The following is a 22,990-nucleotide window of genomic DNA, read 5'->3' as shown; positions in this document are numbered from 1 at the left end:
CCTTCGGATACGGCACGATGTGCTTGTTCATCTGTCATCCTGACCCATTTTCGGAAAGAGGCCGACCCCCTAACCTTCTCTCTCCCTCTCCAGCCCCGCCCCTTACCTCCACCTCCCACAGGGCTTTTGAACTCGTGGCAGATGTGGCTGACTGCCGGCCGGTAGTTCTCAGGAAGACATGCTGTTTCTTCCTGTGCTCGTCGCAGGTAAGGAACTTCTCCTGCTCCGCATGGAACAGCCTGACCACGTCACCCTAAAACGTCAGCACATGGAGGGTTTAAGGACAATGAATTTTACAAGAGGACTTAGCTGCTGCCCCACGTAGAGCCAAGTGCTGCCAGCCTGAGAAGTAGCAAACTCACCCCCTTCAGTATGTCGTCTTTATTGTCACTCCATTTCATGAAAAGGACGATTTTCCAGCTTGTATTGCAGTTGACAGAATTGACCTGGAAAACAAATGACAGTTATTTTTTCACACATCCCTCCCCATGACTGTGTCTTCCAGCCCCCAAAACTCCTCATTACTGCCCAAGAAGCAGGGCTGGGCTTCCGCCCCAAAATCCTACCAGTTCACACCCTTAAGTTCACAGGAACTGCAAATTTAACTGGCCTGGCAGATGTGTTTGGTAATCAAGGGTGCATTTGTGCCCATCACCATGTATGCTCGAAATGACTAAGGGAACCTCACTTCCAGCCTTTCTTCTCCAAGTCTCCTGTTCTGCAGCCAAAAAGTAAAAGTTCAGTAAAAACAAGGGCTGATAAACAAAGGTACAAAGACTCCCATGAATACACTCTAAAATGTGAATGAGCGTCACTAGCAATAAAAGTCACTGCTTGTACACTAAGTATACGCCAGGCACTGGGCTAAGCGCTAGTATTCACGACTACGTTTAGTCCTCAGCAACACCCTAAAAAAACAGTCAGGACCATCACACCTATTTCAGACAGGAAAACTAGTGCACAGGGAGATTAGGAGATGTACGGTAACTAGCCTAGAAACGCGAAGCTAGGGGATGGAAGATTTGGGATTTCGGGGACGCCTGGGTGGCTCAGATGGTTAAGCATCTGCCTTCGGCTCAGGTCATGATCCCAGGGTCCTGGGATCGAGCCCCACATCGGGCTCTGTGCTCAGCAGGGAGCCTGCTTCTCCCTCTCCCTGCCTGTCTGCCTACTTGTGATCTCTCTCTCTCTCTGTCAAATAAATAAATAAAATCTTAAAAAAAAAAAAAGGGGGGGGCTCCATAGCTCAGGGGTTAGAGCACTGGTCTTGTAAAAAAAAAAAAAAAAAAGATTTGGGATTTCGTTCCACATCTATCTGACTCCAGAGCTTGTGTCCCCAACCCGTAGACAAATATTTATGTCACAGTCAAGTTACTGCCCTTTGGTCCTGTAATTGCCAAATTTGAGGCCAAGGAGATATATTGCCAAAATCAACATACCCCATTGCAGGGCCGCCGATGGCCTGTAGTACACTCATCTTAGTAATCAGCCAAAGACATTCTCCCAAGGGAAACAGACTGGAAAAAGGAGCTCCTCTGGCCAGAAAAATCTGGTAGAAAAGGCCCTTCTCTGGCTTAACAAATTAGGCAACAATCTCCCAGTTATAGGAGGCTTAGTAGACTGAGCCCTAGGGTAGCTATCAGCCCTCACCCAACCCCACATGGCAATCCTGATCCTGGGCCTTGGTTACTCACCTGCAGAACAGGTATGCTGCCCCAAGTCACTAATAAGGTCACTTTCAGCATGCACATGCTCTGGCCTCAAGAAGGCCTGCTCCTGCAGCCTCTGCCTGCCCACAAGCCATCACGAGGTTTCCCTTACCTCGTTGCAGCCAGGGTTATCCACCAGCTGATGGCTGCTAGCATGAAGGGGCTGGCCAGCGTTGACGGGGTTCAGTACAACCTTGTCACCAATGACCACCTGGAAAGGAAGAGGCCAACGGAGCCTTTCACGAAACAGGTCAGAAGTCCCTGGTGGAGGGCAGGTGGGCATCCTTAGACCACCCCCTCGGATATGGCACATCCTCAGCCAGCACAGCCAAACCCTTCACAGTACCGGCCAGCCGGTGACGTCCCATGATCCCTGTCCAATCCCTGGAGAAATGCTAAGACCAGCATGGGACACCACTGCCAACTGTCAATATCCCCCTTTTCCTATGTTAACAGAGATCTATAAGGAAGCTCTGAGTACGAGGAGTAGAAGCAGAACAATGCCTGAAGGAAGTCTATTTTTAAACGAATAAAACTATAATCTTCTGTATCTAAAGCAATGACTTTCATACTTTTTTGGTACAAACCACAGGAAGAAATACATCTCTATTATAGTCCAGTCATTCCTACTTATGTGCACATACGTGTGTGTATATATATATGTGTGTGTATACATATGTAGATATACATATCTATATTTATCTAAAACAGAAGTTACCTCCCTAAAACAATACTTATCCTCATTATGTTTAGGACAGCCTGATACTATCTATTCTACTCCACTTTCTAAAATGGTAGTCACAAGCCACTAAACTGATCTGAGTCCACAAATAGATCAACACTTGTTTGTAAAACACTATCCTACAAAGGATAACCAACCTTTCAACTCCATCTTACCTTCTCAACTAAGGTACAGCTGAACAGGTAAGTTTAAAGAATAAGAAAGCCAAGGATTTCCCAAAAATGAAATTCAGGACAAAGCACCTTGCTCTTTTATTATGAGGGCAGAAGGAAGGAGAACAGAAATGATGGCTTCCTAAGAGGTAAAACTCATCTATTTTCAGTTTGTTACGTTTGGGAAGGATATACAATTAAATTTTCCCTAACTCCATTTGGAGTACCTCAAAAATATATATTAAGTACCTCAAAAAAATCCAAAACTTATGATGAAAACTAAGCTTTACTGGACTTGTTCTTCTCTTCTCAGTTGAGGATCAGTATTTACTGCATACCAACTGGGAAGGAATGGTCTGCTTCTACCTGCTTCTGGGATACAGCATATAAATGAATACTACACTGCCCAAAGCTTGTAAACTTAAATAACAATACTGAAAATGGCAAAACTCAGTTTGAGGCTAAGGCTAGCTGAGCATTTTGACAAGATTTCAAGCTGTTTAAGGAACACATTTCATTTTAGTAAAAAAACTTCTATTTCTGAATCTTAACAAGGTCAGAAAAATGGCTTAATAGCATTTAAACATACTTGTTTTCAAGTATATGCCCACATAATGACGTACTAATGTAGCTGACGAGTATCAGAACTGTTCTAAGTCACATGGACAAGTATCTCAGTGGCTTTATATCCTAGGGACCCTGAGGAGAGACGCCTACTCAGGACCAATTGCAGTCACTGAAATGGGATGGAGAGCCTGCCGGCTTATCGATAAAGGAACAAGTGAAGAATAATCCTAAAATCCATTCTCCTTCCCTGCTGTCTCTAGTTCTCTTCTCTTCTCCTTCTTTACTAACTTTATTTCCAAAATAGAGAGGCGTTTCCATTCCACTAATGATCTAGAATGACAGGGACACTGCCCGGGACATTAATATATGATAGCTGTTTTCATGGTGAAGTTACTGGGGTAATGAGCTATTCATACCATTTTTTCAGAAACTCAGTAGGAAAAACACAGCTACTGTATTTAGGTCACACTTCTCTCCAAATTTCCCTGTTTCCCAAACATTGGTTTCCATAGTGACTCCCTTCTCTTCATACAGGATGAGCCTCTGGTTCCAACTATAACATTCTCCCGGTTGACTTCTATATACAGTTAGGGTTGGAGGCGTGGCATGGGGCACTCCCCAGGCTGTGAGTCTGCACTTACACTGTCTCCGATGGAACGCAGCTTGTAGAATGGCTGAATATAAAACCAGGACCCTTCATTTCCCGCCTCATCCAAAGTCACTCTCATGGCGTTCTTCTCCAGCAGAGCTGGAAGCCTCTTATTCACAGTTAGGTATTTATTACTTTTCAAATGCAGGAGCTGAAAACCCACAGAGAGAATAAGGGGAGTGTCAGCAGGTCTCTGAATCTCTAAGATGTCTCTCTTAGTCACATAATATGTATCAAACATTCCTTCCACCCCTGAGCTAACTGTGAAGTTAGAGAGTCATCGAAGTGCCTGAGGCAGGGAATAATTAGAAAATAAGAAAGAGCAAAGGGAGAAGTAGAGGGAAGAAGAAATATTTTATTTTATCCCCCCAACATGGCCATGGGCAAGATGGATGCTGTTCCTGTCAAGCACACGGTCAGCAAGGAACAGCACTCTGCCATCTGTTAACAGGTAGGAGCCTAATCCCATGTAAAGGAGCTGAGGAACTGCAGTCTGAATATCCCTGACCCTAACATGGAGCTAAGGAAAGGCACTTCTGAGCACAAGAAATAGTTGAAGAGATGACCCTATAAGGGGTAGTCATTTTATGTGGAATAACATGGCTACTATAAATTTCCACCTTCAAGTGCTAAGCACTTTATTCTTGATTCTTGGGAGAACCAAACAACTAAATGGGAAACAACCTGTCTCATAGTAGGTCTATAGCAGGAAGCATTGATTAATGCTTCCCAAATTAACAGGCTATAAGAGAAGATGGAAGGGTAGATTATAGATTGCTCAAATCCTGGAGAAATATTAAGACCAGCATGGAACTTCATTGCCAACTGCCAATATCCCTTTTACACATGTTAATAGATACACTTTCTAGAACATTCCTAGGAGGTCCACACTCTTCTATCAATGTTGTTAGGGTCATGAGTCTGACTTGTGAGTCCCTGGCATCCCTAGGCCATTATACACAAGGGGAAGGCAATGCCCTCTTAAGTCTTCATTGTTATCCTGGTGAGTGGCCCCCGATCCTCCACATACCCGTCCAAGTGCTGAACTGAATTGGTTTATAAACTGACATTACCTAGAGATGGATCCCAAGATCCAGGCTTCGAAGAAGTAATAATATCAGCTAAAATGTATTCAGAGCTTACTCTGGGACAGGTACCCCTCAATCATTCTAGGAAACAAATATCATTATTATTCCCATTTTGCTAGTGAGCAAACTGAGGCCTGGGAACATTTCTTGCCCAAAATCTCAGAGTCATTAAGTCACAAAATCTGAATTGGAATACACTCTAGGGTTTACAGTCTTAGCCCCTGTACCTACCTTCCGTCCTCAGTCCAAGCCATGCTCTCTGATCTAACCACACGAGGGAGTCCTGAGTTCGAAGGCACTGCTCTGGCCCAGTAATAAAGCTCATACTGAACTCTGGGCCCACCTGGCCCCTTGTGTCTTTTTTCAGTTGGACAGAACTTGAAAGGAATTTGGAGTGGGACTGGAAGGACCTATCTTCAAACAGATTTGAAAGCTACTTTACTATTCCAAAAGGCCAAATCATAATAACCCATTTAAACATAAAGGGTTGCTATTACCAGTGTGGCAATTCTACTTTTTCCATGATCTAGATTATCACTGCTCTCTATCTAACACAAATAACAATGGGAAGGAATTCCTTTGGAACCAGTCAAGTTGAAATGGCAAGTGCTATCTTTCAGAAAGGGAAATGATGAAGCAAGATAACCAGATGGGTCAGGTCTTCAAAAGTTGGTCACTATTACCCTCTGTGTCTGTATCAAAATGATCCAGCAACTAGATACACAGAAAGGGGCTACAGGGGTACCTGGGTGGCTCAGCCAGTAAAGCCTTGGATTTGGTTTTGGCTCAGGTCACAATCTCAGGGTCACCAGTCGGAACCTCTGGTTGGGTTCTGTACTCAGTGGGGAGTCTGCTTGAGATTCTTTCCCCTCCGGTCCTTCCCCCTCTGCTCCTCCCCCCTACACCCACCCCCATTTGTGCAGGCACTAGCTCTCTAAAATAAATATATAAATAAAATCTTAAAAAAAAAAAAAGAAAAGAAAAAAGAAAAAGGCTACATTTGGCACTGGACCTTCTCACACACTATTTTCTGCAAGGATAGACCCAGGTAGATTTTTCTTAGCAAACCCCGCAGTAGCTATTTCCTAAAGTGTGTTTTATCCCCATGCCAACTTTAAAGCCACAAGGGATCAACAAGTAAACCTCACAACCCGTGAGACAAGACATGAGACCCATCATCAAATATTCTACCTGGAGGTACTGAATTGCTCTTACTGCCCCTGTGACCAGCTGTTGAACCAACAGATAAAAGTTACAGGGAAGCCAATTTTTACCAAATAGAACTTTCAAGGAAAGCAAGTGAAACAAAAGTGCAGCAGCCAGGCTCATTTCCAGATAGGGAACTTCTCACTTAAAATATCTGCACAGAACTTACATTACCAACTACAGGGCAGAGTAATGGCTTCTCGTGCTGAGAGCGGGCCAACTCAAAAGCCCAAGAATCCAACCCATATAAGAAGAAATGCTAGACGTTTTGCACCAGACTGGCTGTCTCCATGGGAGTCCTGCTGGAAAGCTGTCCAAACCCAATCTCATGTGTTTATTTTTTAGTTTTATTCTTTGTAACGCTCCAGCTCCAGAAGAGAAGAGCGGCCATGACCTACCTGGATCACGTTGCCATACTGGATTACGGTCCCCAGCAATTTCCTGTTTTCTGTCTCATTCTGCTTCTTTTCCAAGTCTGCAGCATGCTGTACATGAAGAAGAAATACTGGTCACAGAGAGGAAGCAATGGCTTATATTTCTCCACAGTGATGCAAAACCAATGTCACCAGTTCATACAAGAGCCACAGAAATAAGCAAATACCTAAGCAAAATGAGCAAGGGGTTCAGGAAGCCATCCCACTCTGCCCTTGTTTTTGTTGGCCTTCTTGGCTTTTTTTAAATGTATTTTTTTTTCTTTCAGGCATTCATGGACATCTGCTTAGGTTAAGACGACGTCAAAAACTTGTGTATTTTTGAAGAAAATAGGGTAGGGGTGGGAGAGAATTTGCATAGCCTTTTATGATTTGTAAAAGTCCTCTTTTAAGTTGGAGTAAAATAAAATTGAATTTAAATGCTGGTTTCAAGTGATTTCTGGTTCTGCATCCTGGAACATTCATGAGCCTCAGTTTCTACTTTTGTAATAGGAGGATAAAAATAGTGCCTACATTCTCATGTATCACAGCGCCTGGTCACTGCAGTATTTATGGAATGCTGGTTATTATTGCTAGACACTACGGTAATTTATTTAATTTTTATAGTAGTTCCCTGAGGAGAAGATCATTATCACCATTTTTTTTAAGATTTTTTATTTAGTTATTTAACAGAGAGAGACATAGCGAGAGAGGGAACACAAGCAGGGGGAGTGGGAGAGGGAGAAACAGGCTTCCTGCCAAGCAGGGAGCCCGATGCAGGGCTCAATCCCAGGACCCTGGGATCATGACCTGAGCCAAAGGCAGACGCTTAATGACTGAGCCACCCAGGTGCCCCCATTATCACCATTTTAAGAAAAAAAAACAGATTAAAAGGTTTATTTGACATTGCAATTAGTTGGATAGTGGGTACACAAGGGGTTTGTTATACTATTTACTTCTGTGTACATTTGAAATTTTGCTTAATAATGTCTTATTTTGAGGCACCTGGGTGGCTTAGTTGGTTAAGTGTCTGCCTTTGGCTCAGGTCATGATCCCAGAGTCCCCTGCGTTGGGCTCCCTGCTCAGTAGGGAGTTTGCTTCTCCTTCTCCCTCTCCCGCTCCCCCAGCTTGTTCTCTCTCTCTGTGTCAAATAAATAAATAAAATCTTTACAAAAATAATGTCTTATTTTAAAAATCACATATCTGTACTGTGGTATGTGTACACACACACACACACACACACACACACACACACACACACACACACAATGGAGTATTACTTAGCCATTAAAAAGAATGAAATCTTGCCATTTGTGACAACATGGATGAACCTAGAGGGTATTATGCTAAGTGAAATGAGTCAGACAAAGACAAATACCTCATGATTTCACTTACATGTGGAACCTAAAAAACAAAGCAAATCAACAAACAAGGGGCGTCTGGGTGATTCCGTTAGCTATGCATCCAAACTCTTGATTTCAGCTCAGGTCACGATCTCAGGGTCGTGAGTTCAAGCCCCACATTTAAAAAAAGAAATGAACAAACAAAAAAGCAGAAACAGACCAATATATAATGACAACAAACCGGCAGGTGCTAGAAGGGAGGGGGTAGGAGATGCGCAAAATGGGTGAAGAGGAGTGGGAGGTACAGGGCTCCAGTTATGGAATAAATAAGTCATGGGGATGAAAGGCACAGGATAGGGAATACAGTCAATGATACTGTAATAGTGTTGTATGGTGACAGATGGTAGCTACACTTGTGAGCAGAGCGTAACCCATAAACGTGTCAAGTCACTATGTTTTACACCTGAAACATAACATTGTGTGCCAACTATGCTTCAATTAAAAAATAAATAAATAAAATATAATGATGTTGGATATTTTTTAAAAAAGCACACATCTATTAAGTAGCAGAGATAATCCTCAAACCCACTTTTGGGTTAACTGCAAATCTATAGGTACAAATAGGGCCAGGAGACATTACTAGTCCAAATTTGGCATGCTCGGGAACCTGGTAAAACTGAAGAGAGGGTTCCAGAATAGTCTGCCAGGGCCATCAACTGGAACAGGCATTTTTATTCATTTACTTGTACACCTCAGAAAGTATTGTTATCATATTATAACAAAGCTGAAGGGGAATCAGCTTTGTCCTAGGCAATAAAGAAACTGTTGTTCCAAGCCCTGTCCCCCAAACCTAGACTGGGTCAAACAGAAGTAAATTAGCAGGGAAGAAATTCCATATCTAATCTGATGGATAATAAAACCCTGGTGACCAGCCGTGCATTTCAGAATAGCTTCCACTGTTCTCTTCCCGGAGTTTCCCTCTCTTTGAGGCCAGATGCCCCCCAGATGCCAATGGGCTAACAGGCCTCTTTCCCAAGAACAGTCTGCATTTTCACAGGACCTCCTGGGTTTGGGCCTGGCTCCACCACACACCAGCTCTACCATCTTGGCCAGGTTACTTAATTTCCCCAAGCCCCACTCAATATTCTCGATCACAAAATGGGGACAATGCAAGGGAGATCAGAGAAAATGCGTGCCTGATACATAACAGGCATTCAATAAATTCTAACATTATTACACATACATTTCTAAAATTAAGAAATGTTCTAACGCTCTGAGGATGAGAATTTCAACTGGTGGACTAAGTTGGGTGGGGGAGGAATCTTTCCATTTCCTTTAATCCAGCATATGCTCCATCTCTACCTTCAGTGTAAGTATTTTTAGGAAGGTACATCTTTTGACAAAAATAAGCTGCAGAACCCCAATGTTTATAGCAGCAATGTCCACAATAGCCAAACTATGGAAAGAGCCTAGATGTCCACCAACAGATGAATGGATAAAGAAGATGTGGAACATATATACAATGGAATATTATGCAGCCATCAAAAATTTGAAAACTTGCCATTTGCAACGACGTGGATGGAACTAGAGGGTATTATGCTAAGTGAACTAAGTCAAACAGAGAAAGACAATTATCGTATGATCTCACTGATATGTGGAATTTGACAAACAAGGCAGAGGATCACAGGGGAAGGGAGGGAAAAATGAAAAAGATGAGACCAGAGAGGGAGATATACCATAAGAGACTCTTAATCTCAGGAAACAAGCTGGAGTGGAGGGGGGTGGGGGGGTTGGGGTGTCTAGGTGATGGACATTAGGGAGGGTATGTGCTAGGGTGAGCGCTGTGAATTGTGTAAGACTGATGAATCACAGACCTGTACCCCTGAAACAAATAATACATTATATGTTAATTTAAAAAAAGATCTCAAAAAAAAAAAAATAATAAGCTGCAGAAAGCAATCCTAAACCAAAAAGAAACCACATTACAAGAGGGAATGATCTGCCTATGTTAGTGCAGATCACTGTAAGTTTCTCACATCTGTCTCAACCCTGTAAAACAATGGTCTATTCAGAGACTTTCCTCCCGTCTCTCTCCCGGAATTAGTTACCAGTCTGCTTCTCTCAGTTACCCAAGGATAAAAACCCCTGGGTTCAAGACACATCCAGAAATAATACCAGCACAGACAACATGCCAATCCTAGGCATCCGAACTGCCCTCAGCACCGTTCCTAGGTCTCTCTTCCCCTCCATCCACACCCTCCCTACATTTCTTCCCACCTTCTGTTCTTCCTAGTTTCATGCCTGTGCTGCACCCCTCCAGAGATCTCCAGAGCACTGCACAGGTTCTACAGGTAGTCTCCCAAACACAGCACTGGACTGAATCTACTTGGAAGGAGGGTTTAGACTTCTTAAAGAGGCATTTGTTCTTGCCGCTAAGTAGTTGTCTCTGCTAATACGGACAGAACAACTGAAGAAAGAAAAAATTGTCCCAGTGGGAAAAATCAATACGTTCAATAAAATAAGACACAACGTTTTCCAACAAATATAGTTTTTTTCCTCTACTCAAAACCTCATACTGAAAGGACTCATCTTTAGTAAATCACAAAGCTGTGTTTCTTGGGTTTAAACGACATAAAGGTTACTGTTTAAGAGAGAAAATTCTCATGGACATTCCTCTTACTCCCAATTTCCAGTGGCCTCACTTTAAGAAGCACTCATCTAAAATATTAAGTTCCTACGCTTAGATGAAGTACAAAAGGGGCAACTCAGTGTCTGCTGACATGTCTACACAGAAACATCAAGTCAGTCATCAAGAAGGCATATATTCCGTATTAAAAACTAATTAAGTACCACCAGCTCTACTAAAGAGTATTTGTCTAAAAAGATATAAAAGGTAAAATTAGAAAATATTAGAGAATAAATACCTAAGAACCTCTCTTAAAATACTGTCACATCTGTAATACTGTTGAAAGGTTTAATGATAACCAAGCTTACATAACTACTGAATGAACATTCCATGCATTGACCTTATAGACCATTTGAAGAATTCACTTTTTCTGTAAGTATAATCGCACTTTTTTAAAGAGAAAACTCTCCAATTCATTTTACTTTTTACTAAATACATAAATACCAAATGTGTTCACTTGAGTTCGCCCATCAGTCCTTAGATAACTTCCGCCACAAAGCCAAATTCCAGTCTTAAAACCATTCTTCATGATTTTTGGGTTCAAGAGGTGAGGCACAGATTGGTAAAAAGGTAGTGAGGTACTAACTACACCTGGGCCCACTGATGGGGGTTGCTTCACCCTTGAACAGAATGTGACTTGGTCTGTTGAACCCCTCAAGTATATTCTAAGGAATGGCCCATGCTGTAAGGCGGTGAACTGACAAATCTTTCTGAAGGATTTTCTGGCCATGTCTCTCAGAGATTTTCAACAGGCGCAACTTTGATTTAGCAATTTCATTTCCAGAAATTTCTCCTAAAAAGATAATCTTGCACACAAACAAGTCCATAACAGCTAGTTTCAGCACTGTAAAAACTGTCAGGATTCCGAATACCACCCACCCCACAAGGATTGGCTATGTAAAATTACAGTGCTGGCATACGTGGAAGAACCATGTGGCCAATAAAATGAAAATAAAAGATTCTTATTTATTCATTACATATTAAGTGAAAAAAAGTGAGTTAAAGAAAGAGAAGACAGCAGTACGTTTCCATTGATACTTCAAAATGTAGAAACACAGGAATATAATGGGGGGGGGAACACACCAAATATAAACCAAGATCATATTTGAGGAGTAAGATTTAGGGACTGTATTTTTTTTCCTTTTTTTACTCATGTATATTTTGCAATTATTTTTCTATCATACTCATGTGTGTTATTTCTTCAAAAACCTCATCATATCTCTGTGACAAATAGCCTTGATTTTTTCAAAAGTCACCTTAAATGTGTTATGTTTTCAAAACTTAAAACCTAATAATTTAAATACCTTTTGCTCTTTTCCCTTACACACTGGGTTGAGGACTGTTTTTTCTTTTTTTTTTTTTTTTTAAGATTTTATTTATTTATTTGACAGAGAGAGACATAGCGAGAGAGGGAACACAAGCAGGGGGAGTGGGAGAGGGAGAAGCAGGCTTCCCGCCGAACAGGGAGCCCGATGTGGGGCTCGATTCCAGGACCCTGGGACCATGACCTGAGCCGAAGGCACACGCTTAACGAATGAGCCACCCAGGTGCCCTGTTTTGAATTTCTAAGGAAGAAATAACACTTAATGCTACGGTCTCTATCACCATGGTTCACCATGGATATTACCATGCTCCCTAAGCAACATCAAGGTCAATCTTATCATAGCCACCTGTTACTTTATTTCAGAAAAACAGAGAAACCATTATTCAGTTACTACAGAAAGGTCACTGGAACAGTGGGGAAAGGTTATTTCAGGTCAACAAACTCTACACTGTGTAATACGATATGGAATTAAGGTTTCTGAAAACAAGCAATATAGGACCCAGGCTTCGGGAGACAAGAGACTTGCTATTCCTCTGGCTTTTCCTAGCTTGTCAAGACTATGACTTAATGTAATTGACCGTTTCTCAGAACCAAAACAATGCAGGTCAAAATGCTGTCAGCAAACAGTAGTCAAGGCCTTTGAACACATTATGTGATTTGTGGGTGGGAGAAAGCTCATTTTGCCAAAAGACTTTTGAGAAGTCATGACCAGAAGAGTTAGAATCCACTTAGTCCTGCAGAGGGAATGAACACGCAGTAACCAGCCACTAGATGTCATTCTCCCTCAGAATGCTGTTTACATGTTGCTTATCCTAGTCAAAAGGAAGTCAAGTGGTCTAGACAACTAATTCCTTAAATGGCATTAATTTAAAATAATCTGACCTTTGATTGGGGTGCTGCACAGTTGTTGACAAAAATAAAAATGAAAACCCACTGGAGACTTGCCATCAACCCCCAAAAGCAAGCAGCTGGCCAAAATACATTTTAATGACTGCACTAAAACACGTACATGACTTCTGGACACTAGAGGGGGAAAAAAAGGTCCAAAGAAGCAGGAAAGTAGGAAATGCACAAAGTCAACATCCAAGTCACATCAGTACTCCTAAATCAGGGGAAAGTACTAGTTTCCTTTGTAAAAAATGTTTTAAAGAACCAACAGCATGAAAGAGCTATTTCATTTTCTTTCTTTTTTTTTTAAATAAGGAGTTCAGAGTTCTTGATCACCTTCAAGATTGCATTTTTTCAACTGTGCAGTTTTTTGCACAGTTCATTCATGGGAAGGAGCACTGAAAGCAATTTGCATTGACACTTCATCACAGGTTGCAAACAGGTGGCTAAAGAACCCCATCCAGCTTGAGACATTATTGTACTGAATGGATGCTTTAAACTTCAATTGAATTAGTTGCCAACATTTTTTTTTTTTAAATTGAGATATTAGATATAAAGCATGAACTTTTAGCTTCTCTTGAAAAAAGTAGAAGATGTGGCAGCAGCTCTGGGCCCAGGTTCCCACGCAGCAACAGCAAGGGGACAGAACGGCCCCCTCTGGACCCACAGACATGCACACTCCACTTAGCAACCAGGCCCACCAAGTTCCTTTTATTCCAGTTGGCTTCCTGCATAGTCAAGACGAATCTGATTTTACAACTCCTGCTGTAAAAAGCATAGGAAAAGGAAGGTTTTTGAGATGCACTCTTAAGATCTGATTGAACAGAATGATTTTCATATCAGAAAAAGAGAAGTCCGAACTACAGAAGACATACTTCTTCCAAGATAACCCCACAGGCATAAGCACTAAATAGCTAATGAGAGAGATGTGCAAGATTAAACAATCTTGCCCAACCCATTCAGCTAGATTCCCATAGTCCCAGCACAGACGTAAGGAGGACCCTGGGTCATCACAAAGTTGGGGGAGGCGGGGGGTGCTACTGATATTCAGTGCACAGGACTCAGGATGCTGGATGCCCCAAAATGCATGGTACCATCCTGTATAAGGATAAAGCATTATTAATCCTGTACAGTTGTATGTCTGGTTGTCATTTACATGGGTTAAAAGGCTGTCTGCAATTTCTGGGTCTAGCTCCTAACTCCACTTTACATATCAACACAAAGCATAGTTTTACATGGTTTAATTACCATTAATACATTTACCCAAAATGCAAGGGCTATTTAATAAAAGGAAGAGTGTACTTTGCATTATTTGTAACACTACCAAGATCTGCTGACCATTTTGGAAAATTACTTACAAAAAACATGCTTTTTAGCAGCCAGTACTACACACCTACCTGAGTCACAGTCTTTGGTTGCCTCAGAGTTTATACAAACAGGAGTGAACATTTACTTCCTTAAGTCCCCTAGAGTAATCCTGCCCAAGCATTAACTAAAGTACACGATCATAAGATTTATTACTTTCCTTTTATTTCTCCTTTATAATTCATTTTAAAAAAATCTGGTGTCTTCAGAGGTTGTATTATTTATGAATGTTATTTCCTGTTCATATAGTTACATAGTATTTTCTATTAAGAGGGAGTCTGTTGAGGTTGAGAATGTCTGCCCTAAAATCATGAAAATAATGATGCAATTCCTGAAGTATTCAAACCAACCTATTTGTTTCTGTTCTCTCTTCTTCTCCTACCCTGACTCCCACAGATGCCTCAGAATGAGGCTTGTCACTTCTTCTTCCTCCAGGAAGCCCTCCCTGACTACCACATCGCCCACACTTACAGAGATGGATTTGGGTGCCCCATCTAGGTGTTCCCACAGCCTCCTAGGTGCTTTTAGGTCCACCCCGTAATAGTACTTGCCACACTATCTTGTCACCACTTCTTTATTCCTTATTAACTCTTGAGCTCCCGGAGGGTTCAAATGCTGTCAGTTTTATCCCAATTACCTAGCACTGTGCTCCTTCATTCAACAAATATTTCTTGAGCACCTACTATGGGCCAGATACTATCACAGGCGCTGGGGACACAGCGGTGAACAAGCCAGCCATTGCTTCTCATCGTGGGGAGCTGTCATTCTAATGAATGAAAGAGGATAATTAAGGGAAGTACTACATATAATTGCAGACTGTCGTCAGTGCTGAGAAAAATTGTGTTGCAGTGGAGGAAAGCCAGCAGGGCATCGCTGAGATAAGGAGGTGAGGTGAGACCTCACTGAGATAACATTTAAACAGAGATATGAAGGAGGCAAAGGTCTTCACCTAGGAAAAGTCAGGAGAAGAAAGTTCTAAGTTGACAAACTGGAAGCACAAAGGTAGCAAAATTGTTAAGAGACTATGGCGCTCAAAAAAATGAAGTGAAATAAAGCTACTGGAGCAGAGTGAGTGCAGTTCAGAGAGCTCAGAGGAGAAAGCAGGGTCCAGCAAAGCATAACGTCTAGATTTCATTTTAAATGCAATGGGAGGGGACGCCTGGGTGGCTCAGTCGTTAAGCGTCAGCCTTCGGCTCAGGTCATGATCCCAGGGTCCTGGGATCGAGTCCCACATCGGGCTCCCTGCTCAGCGGGAAGTCTGCTACTCCCTCTCCCTCTGCTGCTCCCCCTGCTTGTGCTCGCTCGCTCTCTCTCTGACAAATAAAAAAAAAAAAATGCAATGGGAGTTACCGCCTGTGTGTTCTCACCCTGGACAAGCTCACTGAGTTTAGGAACCAGGTCTTTTCATCAGACCTAGAGCACCTAACCCCATCCAACATAGTATGCACGGGATCAAGAAGGCCCTCCACATGACCCTTCCTTTTACCAAATGCAGCTGGTTGTGACTTTGCCAAAAAAAAAAAAAAAAAAAAAAAAGAAAAGAAAAGAAATTAGTCAAGGAGAGCCAGCGTGACAGATGACCTGGTAAGCTCCATGGTGCTCACAGATACTCTACGTCTTTAACTATTACCACTAAGTCTCAAGAGAGACCTTTGTTTTTCATTCCATTAGTAAATATTTGAGTGCCTACTGTGTGTTATAGGCATGAGAGAGACAGCAGTGTGCAAACCTGACACAAATCTGTGCCCTCAAATAGTTTACATACAAGTGGGGGTAGCCAGCTGATAAAATACATTAGAAAGATTATGATAAATGACATTGAGAAAAATAAAGCAAGAAAGGGGCATAGTGAATGGGTTGCAATTTTAATACTACTACATTGGATATATGTCATGTCCTTCTAAACATCTCAAAGTAGTTCCACACAAATTAGCCTCACCAAAGAATTAGGTCATCTAGATACGAGACACTAGAAAACTATGTCATTGTTTTACAGATGGAGAAATATGCTCAGAGAGGCTCCGAAACTCGCTCATGGTCACACAACACATCAGCAGTGGAATAAGCTTATATGCCAACTAACAGTCAAGATATATACAGTGCTAAAATTTATTAAGCACTTATTACGTTGCACGCACTGCTCATGTACCTTTTATGTTTCATTTCACATAATTCTCACAACAATCTCTTGATGTGGATATTATTACCATTCTGATTTTAGAAGCAGGTAATGAAGACACCAAAGAGCTAATTAACTTTCCCAAGATCAGTACTGAGGGAGTGATACAGCCAGGATTTGCTTCCAGAGCTTGTGTTCATAACCAGTACTCTAGCTAGAGTCACCCCAGAAAGGGAATGGCTAAGAAAACAGTAACTCTCAAGGGATCCCAGGTTGACTCCAACCCATCTCTTCTTAGGGTCAGCTCCCTTTTACCCCTTTATCAAAGGACATAGGAAAGTCTGTGCCCAGAGCTGGAGGGTTGCAAAGCTAACCCACTTCACTCAGACACAACCCAAGTGGCCGTTCCTAAGACCCCCATCATGGAGAGGTCCCTCGCAAATACGTACGTGCAGTTTGTTGAGCAATACGGCATCTGTTGTGCTGTTGGCCCCTGGCTTGGCAGCTTTCCAGAACTGCTTCTGGGCAGAGTAGCGATTCATGGGACATAGCTTAAAGAGGCAATCTAGAAGTGAAACAAATAAAAATCATTTTTGAGGAAGTATATGCATTCAACCTATGAAAAAACATTCTATGTATGTATAAATGACAAGTTACAAGGCCCTTTTAGGAACCTTTCCTCTGACCTTTAATCTATACCACCACAATGTGAGGTGCCAGGTGAGGAAACTGAGGCTTTCAGAAAGTAAATCAATTCAATGGCCATTGTCACACAGCCAGTTAGGGGCGGATCTAGGACTCGGAGTCCAGGGCTCTTAAAGCTACCCCATAGTGATCTCCTTTCCTTCATGATGGGCAGACAGAAGGATGGACACCCTAGTAATATGCAACAACACAAGCATTTTCATATGTAAATACAACTCTCTTCCATCCAACTACATTAAAAAAAAAAAAAAAAAAAACTACAGAAGGGGTGCCTGGGTGGCTCAGTGGGTTAAGCGTCTGACTCTTGATTTCAGCTCAGGTCTTGATCTCAGGGTCGTGAGTTCATGCCCCATGTTGGGCTCCACGCTGGAACCTACTTAGAAATAAATAAATACTAAAGAATCTTTTTGGCAGGGACCTCTTAGGGCAGTGGTCTCTTGAGCACCATATACAAGATGATTCTCAGGAGCAGAAATAAACTATCAGGGGCTTGCACTGAAACAGCACAAGCCTTTGTCCCTCAGTGTCGGTGCATCATGATGTGTTTCCATGTGGGTATGCCTGGGCTCATACGACTTCATATATTGTCTTAGGTAGTAGAACTGGCCCTCACGTGCGGAGAAAGGGGAACCCTCCTACACTGTTGGTGGGAATGCAAGCTGGTGCAGCCACTCTGGAAAACAGTATGGAGGTTCCTCAAAAAGTTGAAAATAGAGCTACCCTACGACCCAGCTATTGCACTACTGGGTATTTACTCCAAAGATACAAATGTAGTGATCCGAAGGGGCACGTGCACCCCAGTGTTTATAGCAGCAATGTCCACAATAGCCAAACTATGGAAAGAGCCAAGATGTCCATTAACAGATGAATGGATAAAGAAGATGTGGTATATATATACAATGGAACATTATGCAGCCATCAAAAAAAAAAAACCAAAAAAACCCGAAATCTTGCCATTTGCAAGGATGTGGATGGAACTGGAGGGTATTATGCTAAGCGAAATAAGTCAATCAGAGAAAGACAAGTATCATATGATCTCACTGATATGAGGAATACTTAATTTCAAGAAACAAACTGAGGGTTGTTGGAGTGGTGGGGGGTTGGAGGGGTGGCGGGGTGATAGACATTGGGGAGAGTATGTGCTATGGTGAGCACTGTGATGAATCACAGACCTGTACCTCTGAAACAAATAATACATTATATGTTTAAAAAAAAAAAGAAGATAGTAGGAAGGGAAAAATGAAGGGGGGGAAATCGGAGGGGAAGATGAACCATGAGAGACTATGGACTCTGAGAAACAAACTGAGGGTTTTAGAGGGGAGGGGGGTGGGGGGATGGGTTAACCCAGTGACGGGTATTAAGGAGGGCACGTACTGCATGGAGCACTGGGTGTTATATACAAACAATGAATCATGGACCACTACATCAAAAACTAATGATGTAATTATGGTCACTAACATAACATAATAAAATTAAAAAAAAAAAAAAAGAACTGGCCCTCACACAACAGACAAGTGGCTTCAAAGTATTTCTGCAAAGAAATCCAAACATCGAAGATAATTGTAATGCAAACCGAGCACAAGATAATTGTAATGCAAACCGAGCATGTAAGAAAAAGGCACAATCAACCCTTGTTGCATTCCTCTTGTGAGCCACTAGACAGGGAAAATAATGATGATCTAAAAAAGAAAATCTGAAATCACCTAGATAATAAACCTGATAAAACCATTTAAAGCACTGTCTCTAATGATGAGCCTAACCCTACAGCACCTCTGTGCCTTACAGTAGGATAATCATAATAGGATAATCATGATAGGATACTACGCTGTTTAATCTTCATCTTTTCATCAATGTTTATTTTCTTGCTTGTTTTTATAATGTATACAATATATTAGTACTGTAACACATATATAGAACTTTTAAATATTTACATAGACATAGTTTAGATGTATACTTGTCAAATATTTTTGATAGGGACATGCTACCAAAAAAGTTTAGAAATAATTGCTCTAAAAAACTAACACGAAAATTGACACTTATTCCCTGAGAAGTTTACATTTTGACATAATTGGGTTTTTAAAAGGTTAAGTATAGGGCGCTTGGGTGGCTCAGTCATTAAGCGTCTACCTCCGGCTCAGGTCATGATCCCAGAGTCCTGGGATCGAGCCCTACATCGGGCTCCCTGCTCCATGGGAAGCCTGCTTTTCCCTCTCCCACTCCCCCTGCTTGTGTTCCCTCTTCTCGCTGTGTCTCTCTCTCTGTCAAATAAATTAAAAATCTTTAAAAAAAAAAAAAAAGGTTAAGTATTTATAGAGTAAAATTAATAACTCTGGAATGAAAACCCAGGTTTGGAAAAAGTATACTCTGAAATTTCAGAACGAGCTTCTAAGGACATTCAATCTATTAACCACACACTTATTCTCATCTGTTCACTGAAACAGATTCTCTTAAAGGACCTCAAACAGGAAAATACCTAGTTATAGTCTACACCAAATAACTCTCTCAAAGCAACAAAAATTCATTTGCTATCAAGTACGTAGACACTAGGACTTTGCTCTAATTCAGATCACCGTTTCTTCTGTTGGGATCATTGAATTTTTACAAAGTACTACACAATCCCTTGACACTGTTCAGGAAAAAAAATAAAAGATCATTTAATTGTAGAAATAAAAAGTACTTTCCCCCTTTCTGTAATCTCCTTCTTCACTAAATATTTCTACCTAATCAAAAGCAGTTATAAGTTAAATATAAAACCACTGATGCCTACCCTTATCAAGAACATAATCCACCTACTCAAAGTACTCATTAGGGCATATGAAAGATGCCATCTAGATCATTAGAAAACAAAGGACACTGCAGGTAACCTATTAAAAGATAGAGCTGTTGTCCCCACTTCTTATGAAAGCCAGAGGTCACTGTCATTTACTGTCTCAGTGGCAACTTAATGACATCACTGAGACAGTATTCCTACCAGTTTCACATATGTGAACCCCCCCCCATTTACCCCATGAACAAGCACACACAACCATGAGACTATTGGTCAGCTTAGGTCCTAGCTTTGGTGGTGGACAGAGGTGGGCTGGACAACGGTGACTTCCTTGATAATCACATGACTTAAAAAAAAGGCATTCAAAACATGAATGCCATCAGTATTAATATTTGACACAGAACTTACTTTATGGGCCAAATTAGGTAAACAATTTCAAACTTCATCAATAATGAGAGTAAAACGGTCTATTTTTTTCCTCTAACACACTTCATATGATAATAGCTAAATGGTATGAATGGCAAACAAAAGAATTTAAGTTGGTTCTAGGAATAATCAGGCTGGAATCATAATGCCAAGGGATTAACATGAAATGGAAAGTACCATTCTACAAGTGTTCATGGGACAGCCAAGTCAAACACCCCACTTAAATAAATGGGCCACAACACAGGCTCAAAACTTCAGGGGACTTTCCCTTCATCTAGGATGACAGTGTCAATTTAAGTACTATCAATCCAACCAAAGTCTTGCCATAACTTCCACACCAACTATTTTCCTTGGACAAAACAAAGCATTGCATTGGATTAAGCGTATTTACAACCAACCAGCTATGTAAATATAAGAGATGCTAACAAACTAGTAACAGAACCAAATTAGCCTTGCTGATTTTGTCCTGTCTTCCCGGTTGCTTAGCAACTGATTCAAAGAGAAAATTAAATTAAGCAATTCAAATGTGATGTTAAACTAACCTTCCAAAATTCTGCAAGTCAGTGGCTCCACATTGCCCTTTGCTATTTGGATGGCACAGCAGGGCAAAATTAAAGTTCCATTGGATTCTAATACTGTGCCAAGTATAGAAATACACAAATACAGGAAATCCAGAAGAATATATATAATACATATTTGAGAGAGGGGAGTACGTGTATGTGTGTGTGTATATATATATATGTATGCATGTACACACACGCACACACACAGTGGTTTGATCTCACCCCAAAGAAATGCCACAAAGAATACCTTATGTGACAAGTGTTATTTCAGGCCTTTGAAGAATAAACTAAGCTTTCAAAAAATTACTTCTGAATATTCCTAAGCTTTAGCAGATGCCATACTGGGCTAACACAGAAGAAATTAGCCGAACAGAGGGTTGGGTTACATGCTGAAGGGCTCAGTGGGCTGGAACCCGAACAGAACAGGCCATGGGAGACCTTCAGCATCCCAGAACTTGGTTGGAGGGAGAAGGGTCAACTACTTGAGGATGCATTAACTATAAAATGAGCACTTGTGGTGCCCAGTTAAGAGAAGAGGAAGTCAAGGGGCACTTGGGTGGCTCAGTTGGTTAAGTGTCAGGCTCTTGATCATGGCTCAGGTCTTGATCTCAGAGTCATGGGTTCAAGCCCCGCATTGGGAAAACCAAACAAACAAACAAAAACAAAACAGAAAGAAGTCAACAGGTGTTCATGGAGCCCTCTGCAACAGGGTCCCTGGGGGAGAAAGCAAAAGAAGCCCTCTCAGTGGGAGCCACCTTAGGGACTAAGTCAGATAATAAAGGCTGCCAGAAGAACAGCCAAAACCCCACTCTCTCCACACCATCCTGCACCTACATCCCTAGATTTTTGAACTCTAGAATGAAAGCCTCCTGAGCACAGAGATTTTTGTCAGTTTGGCATGCACTCGTAACCCAGGGCCTAGGAGTACAGAAGGAGTGCAGTGATAGCTGCTGAGTTAGTGACTATATTGTGCTGTAATCTCTACAGCTCCCCAAGTCATTACAGGTATGTCCTCTCAAGACACCTCCAGTCCTAAGCCCCCAGGAATCTATTCACGGACACAATTACCATTTACTAACGTGCCTACTGTGTGCTGGGTGCAGTACAGGGTGCTGAAAATACAACACTGCACCCAACTCGCAAGTTTCTTAATGACAGCAAAAAACTAAAGATGCAAGTTGAATGACATCAAGTCAAAAGTATGTGGAGGGAAGCATTACATACTGCCCCAGTGGGGCTGCTGTGGAGAAGCAGCATCTGACCCAGGGTCATCAGGATGGGCACCCCTGGCACAGTGGCATCTGACAGAGAGCCGAAGGGTGTGGGGGAGCTGCCTTGATAAGTACCTGGCGGCAAAGCCTTCCAGGCAAGATGACTAGCAAGTGCAAAGGCTCTTAAATAAAAGAAATTTTGAAAAGGTTAAAAAAAAAATAGAAAAGATGGCCTGAAGGTACTGGGCAACAGGGAGAGTTACAAGAGATGTGGCCAGAGAAGCAAGCAGACACTGCGTCATGCAGGGTGGTGTAGACCCTGGGGAGGCATCTAATTTTTATTCTAAAAGCAGTGAGAAGCTACCAAAGGACTTTAAGCCAAGAACCTCCTAAGGGAGCCTTCTTTCTGATGTTGGTGCCTACTAAGAAAGGGAAGGCTGCGGAGGGGTGGATTTGGGGAGAGAAGTAGAAATCAGTAATTTCAACTATGCTTCGTTTGAGATGCCTATGAAACATCCAAGCTGAAATGTTGAGTAAGCCATCCATCAACTAGCAGGTTGGAAATACAGGAGTTATTTAAGGAGTGTGGGCAGGGGAGGGGAGGGACGCTGAAGAGGAGAAACGTTGAAGAAGTCAGCATTACAAATAGAACGGAGCTACCCATCTTTGACTAGGGAGGGCAGAAAAAAAGACCCCTCCTCTCTCCTTTCCCTCCCCCCAAAAGAAAACAGTAAAACCTAAATCCATCCCCTACGAAACTCAGTTCCATCTTCCCAAGTTGCAATAAATGAAGATGGAAAGAGGATGGAGGGGTGGAACTTGATAGAGAGAGAGAAGTGAAGCCTGAGTGTCTGCAGAGGGGTACCAGGGAGAAGGAAGACAATTTGCCCAGGAACCCAGGAGGACACTGTGCAGGGCACATCACTGCCCAAGCCGGAGCAAGGACAAAGCGCTCCAGGGGCTGAGCATGGTGCTGAGGACCAGGAGTGACAGATGATTCCATCCCCTGCCACATGGAAACATACTGAGGCTTTCAGAGGCAGAGAAGACTAGTACACGCTATGAAAGAG

General features: G+C 41.9%; 1 protein-coding gene across 3 annotated transcripts in view; it reads right to left on the bottom strand.

Moving 5' to 3' along the window:
- The window catches only part of ITPR1 (inositol 1,4,5-trisphosphate receptor type 1), a 324,688-nt gene that overhangs the window by 189,532 nt on the left and 112,166 nt on the right, over positions 1–22,990 (bottom strand). For all 3 annotated transcript variants that reach the window (XM_032411831.1, XM_032411829.1, XM_032411830.1), the window contains exons 5-10: positions 16,698–16,813; positions 6,512–6,598; positions 3,812–3,970; positions 1,822–1,920; positions 363–446; positions 107–253 (exon numbers count right to left, since the gene is read on the bottom strand). In XM_032411831.1, coding sequence (XP_032267722.1) covers positions 107–253; positions 363–446; positions 1,822–1,920; positions 3,812–3,970; positions 6,512–6,598; positions 16,698–16,813 — 692 coding nt within the window. The remainder of the gene's footprint in view (positions 1–106; positions 254–362; positions 447–1,821; positions 1,921–3,811; positions 3,971–6,511; positions 6,599–16,697; positions 16,814–22,990) is intronic.

Source organism: Phoca vitulina, unplaced genomic scaffold (assembly GCF_004348235.1).
Source record: "Phoca vitulina isolate PV1807 unplaced genomic scaffold, GSC_HSeal_1.0 scaffold13, whole genome shotgun sequence".
NCBI lineage: Eukaryota > Metazoa > Chordata > Mammalia > Carnivora > Phocidae > Phoca > Phoca vitulina.
Note: the sequence above shows the minus strand (reverse complement) of the source record. Positions and strands in the feature narration are given on the sequence as shown.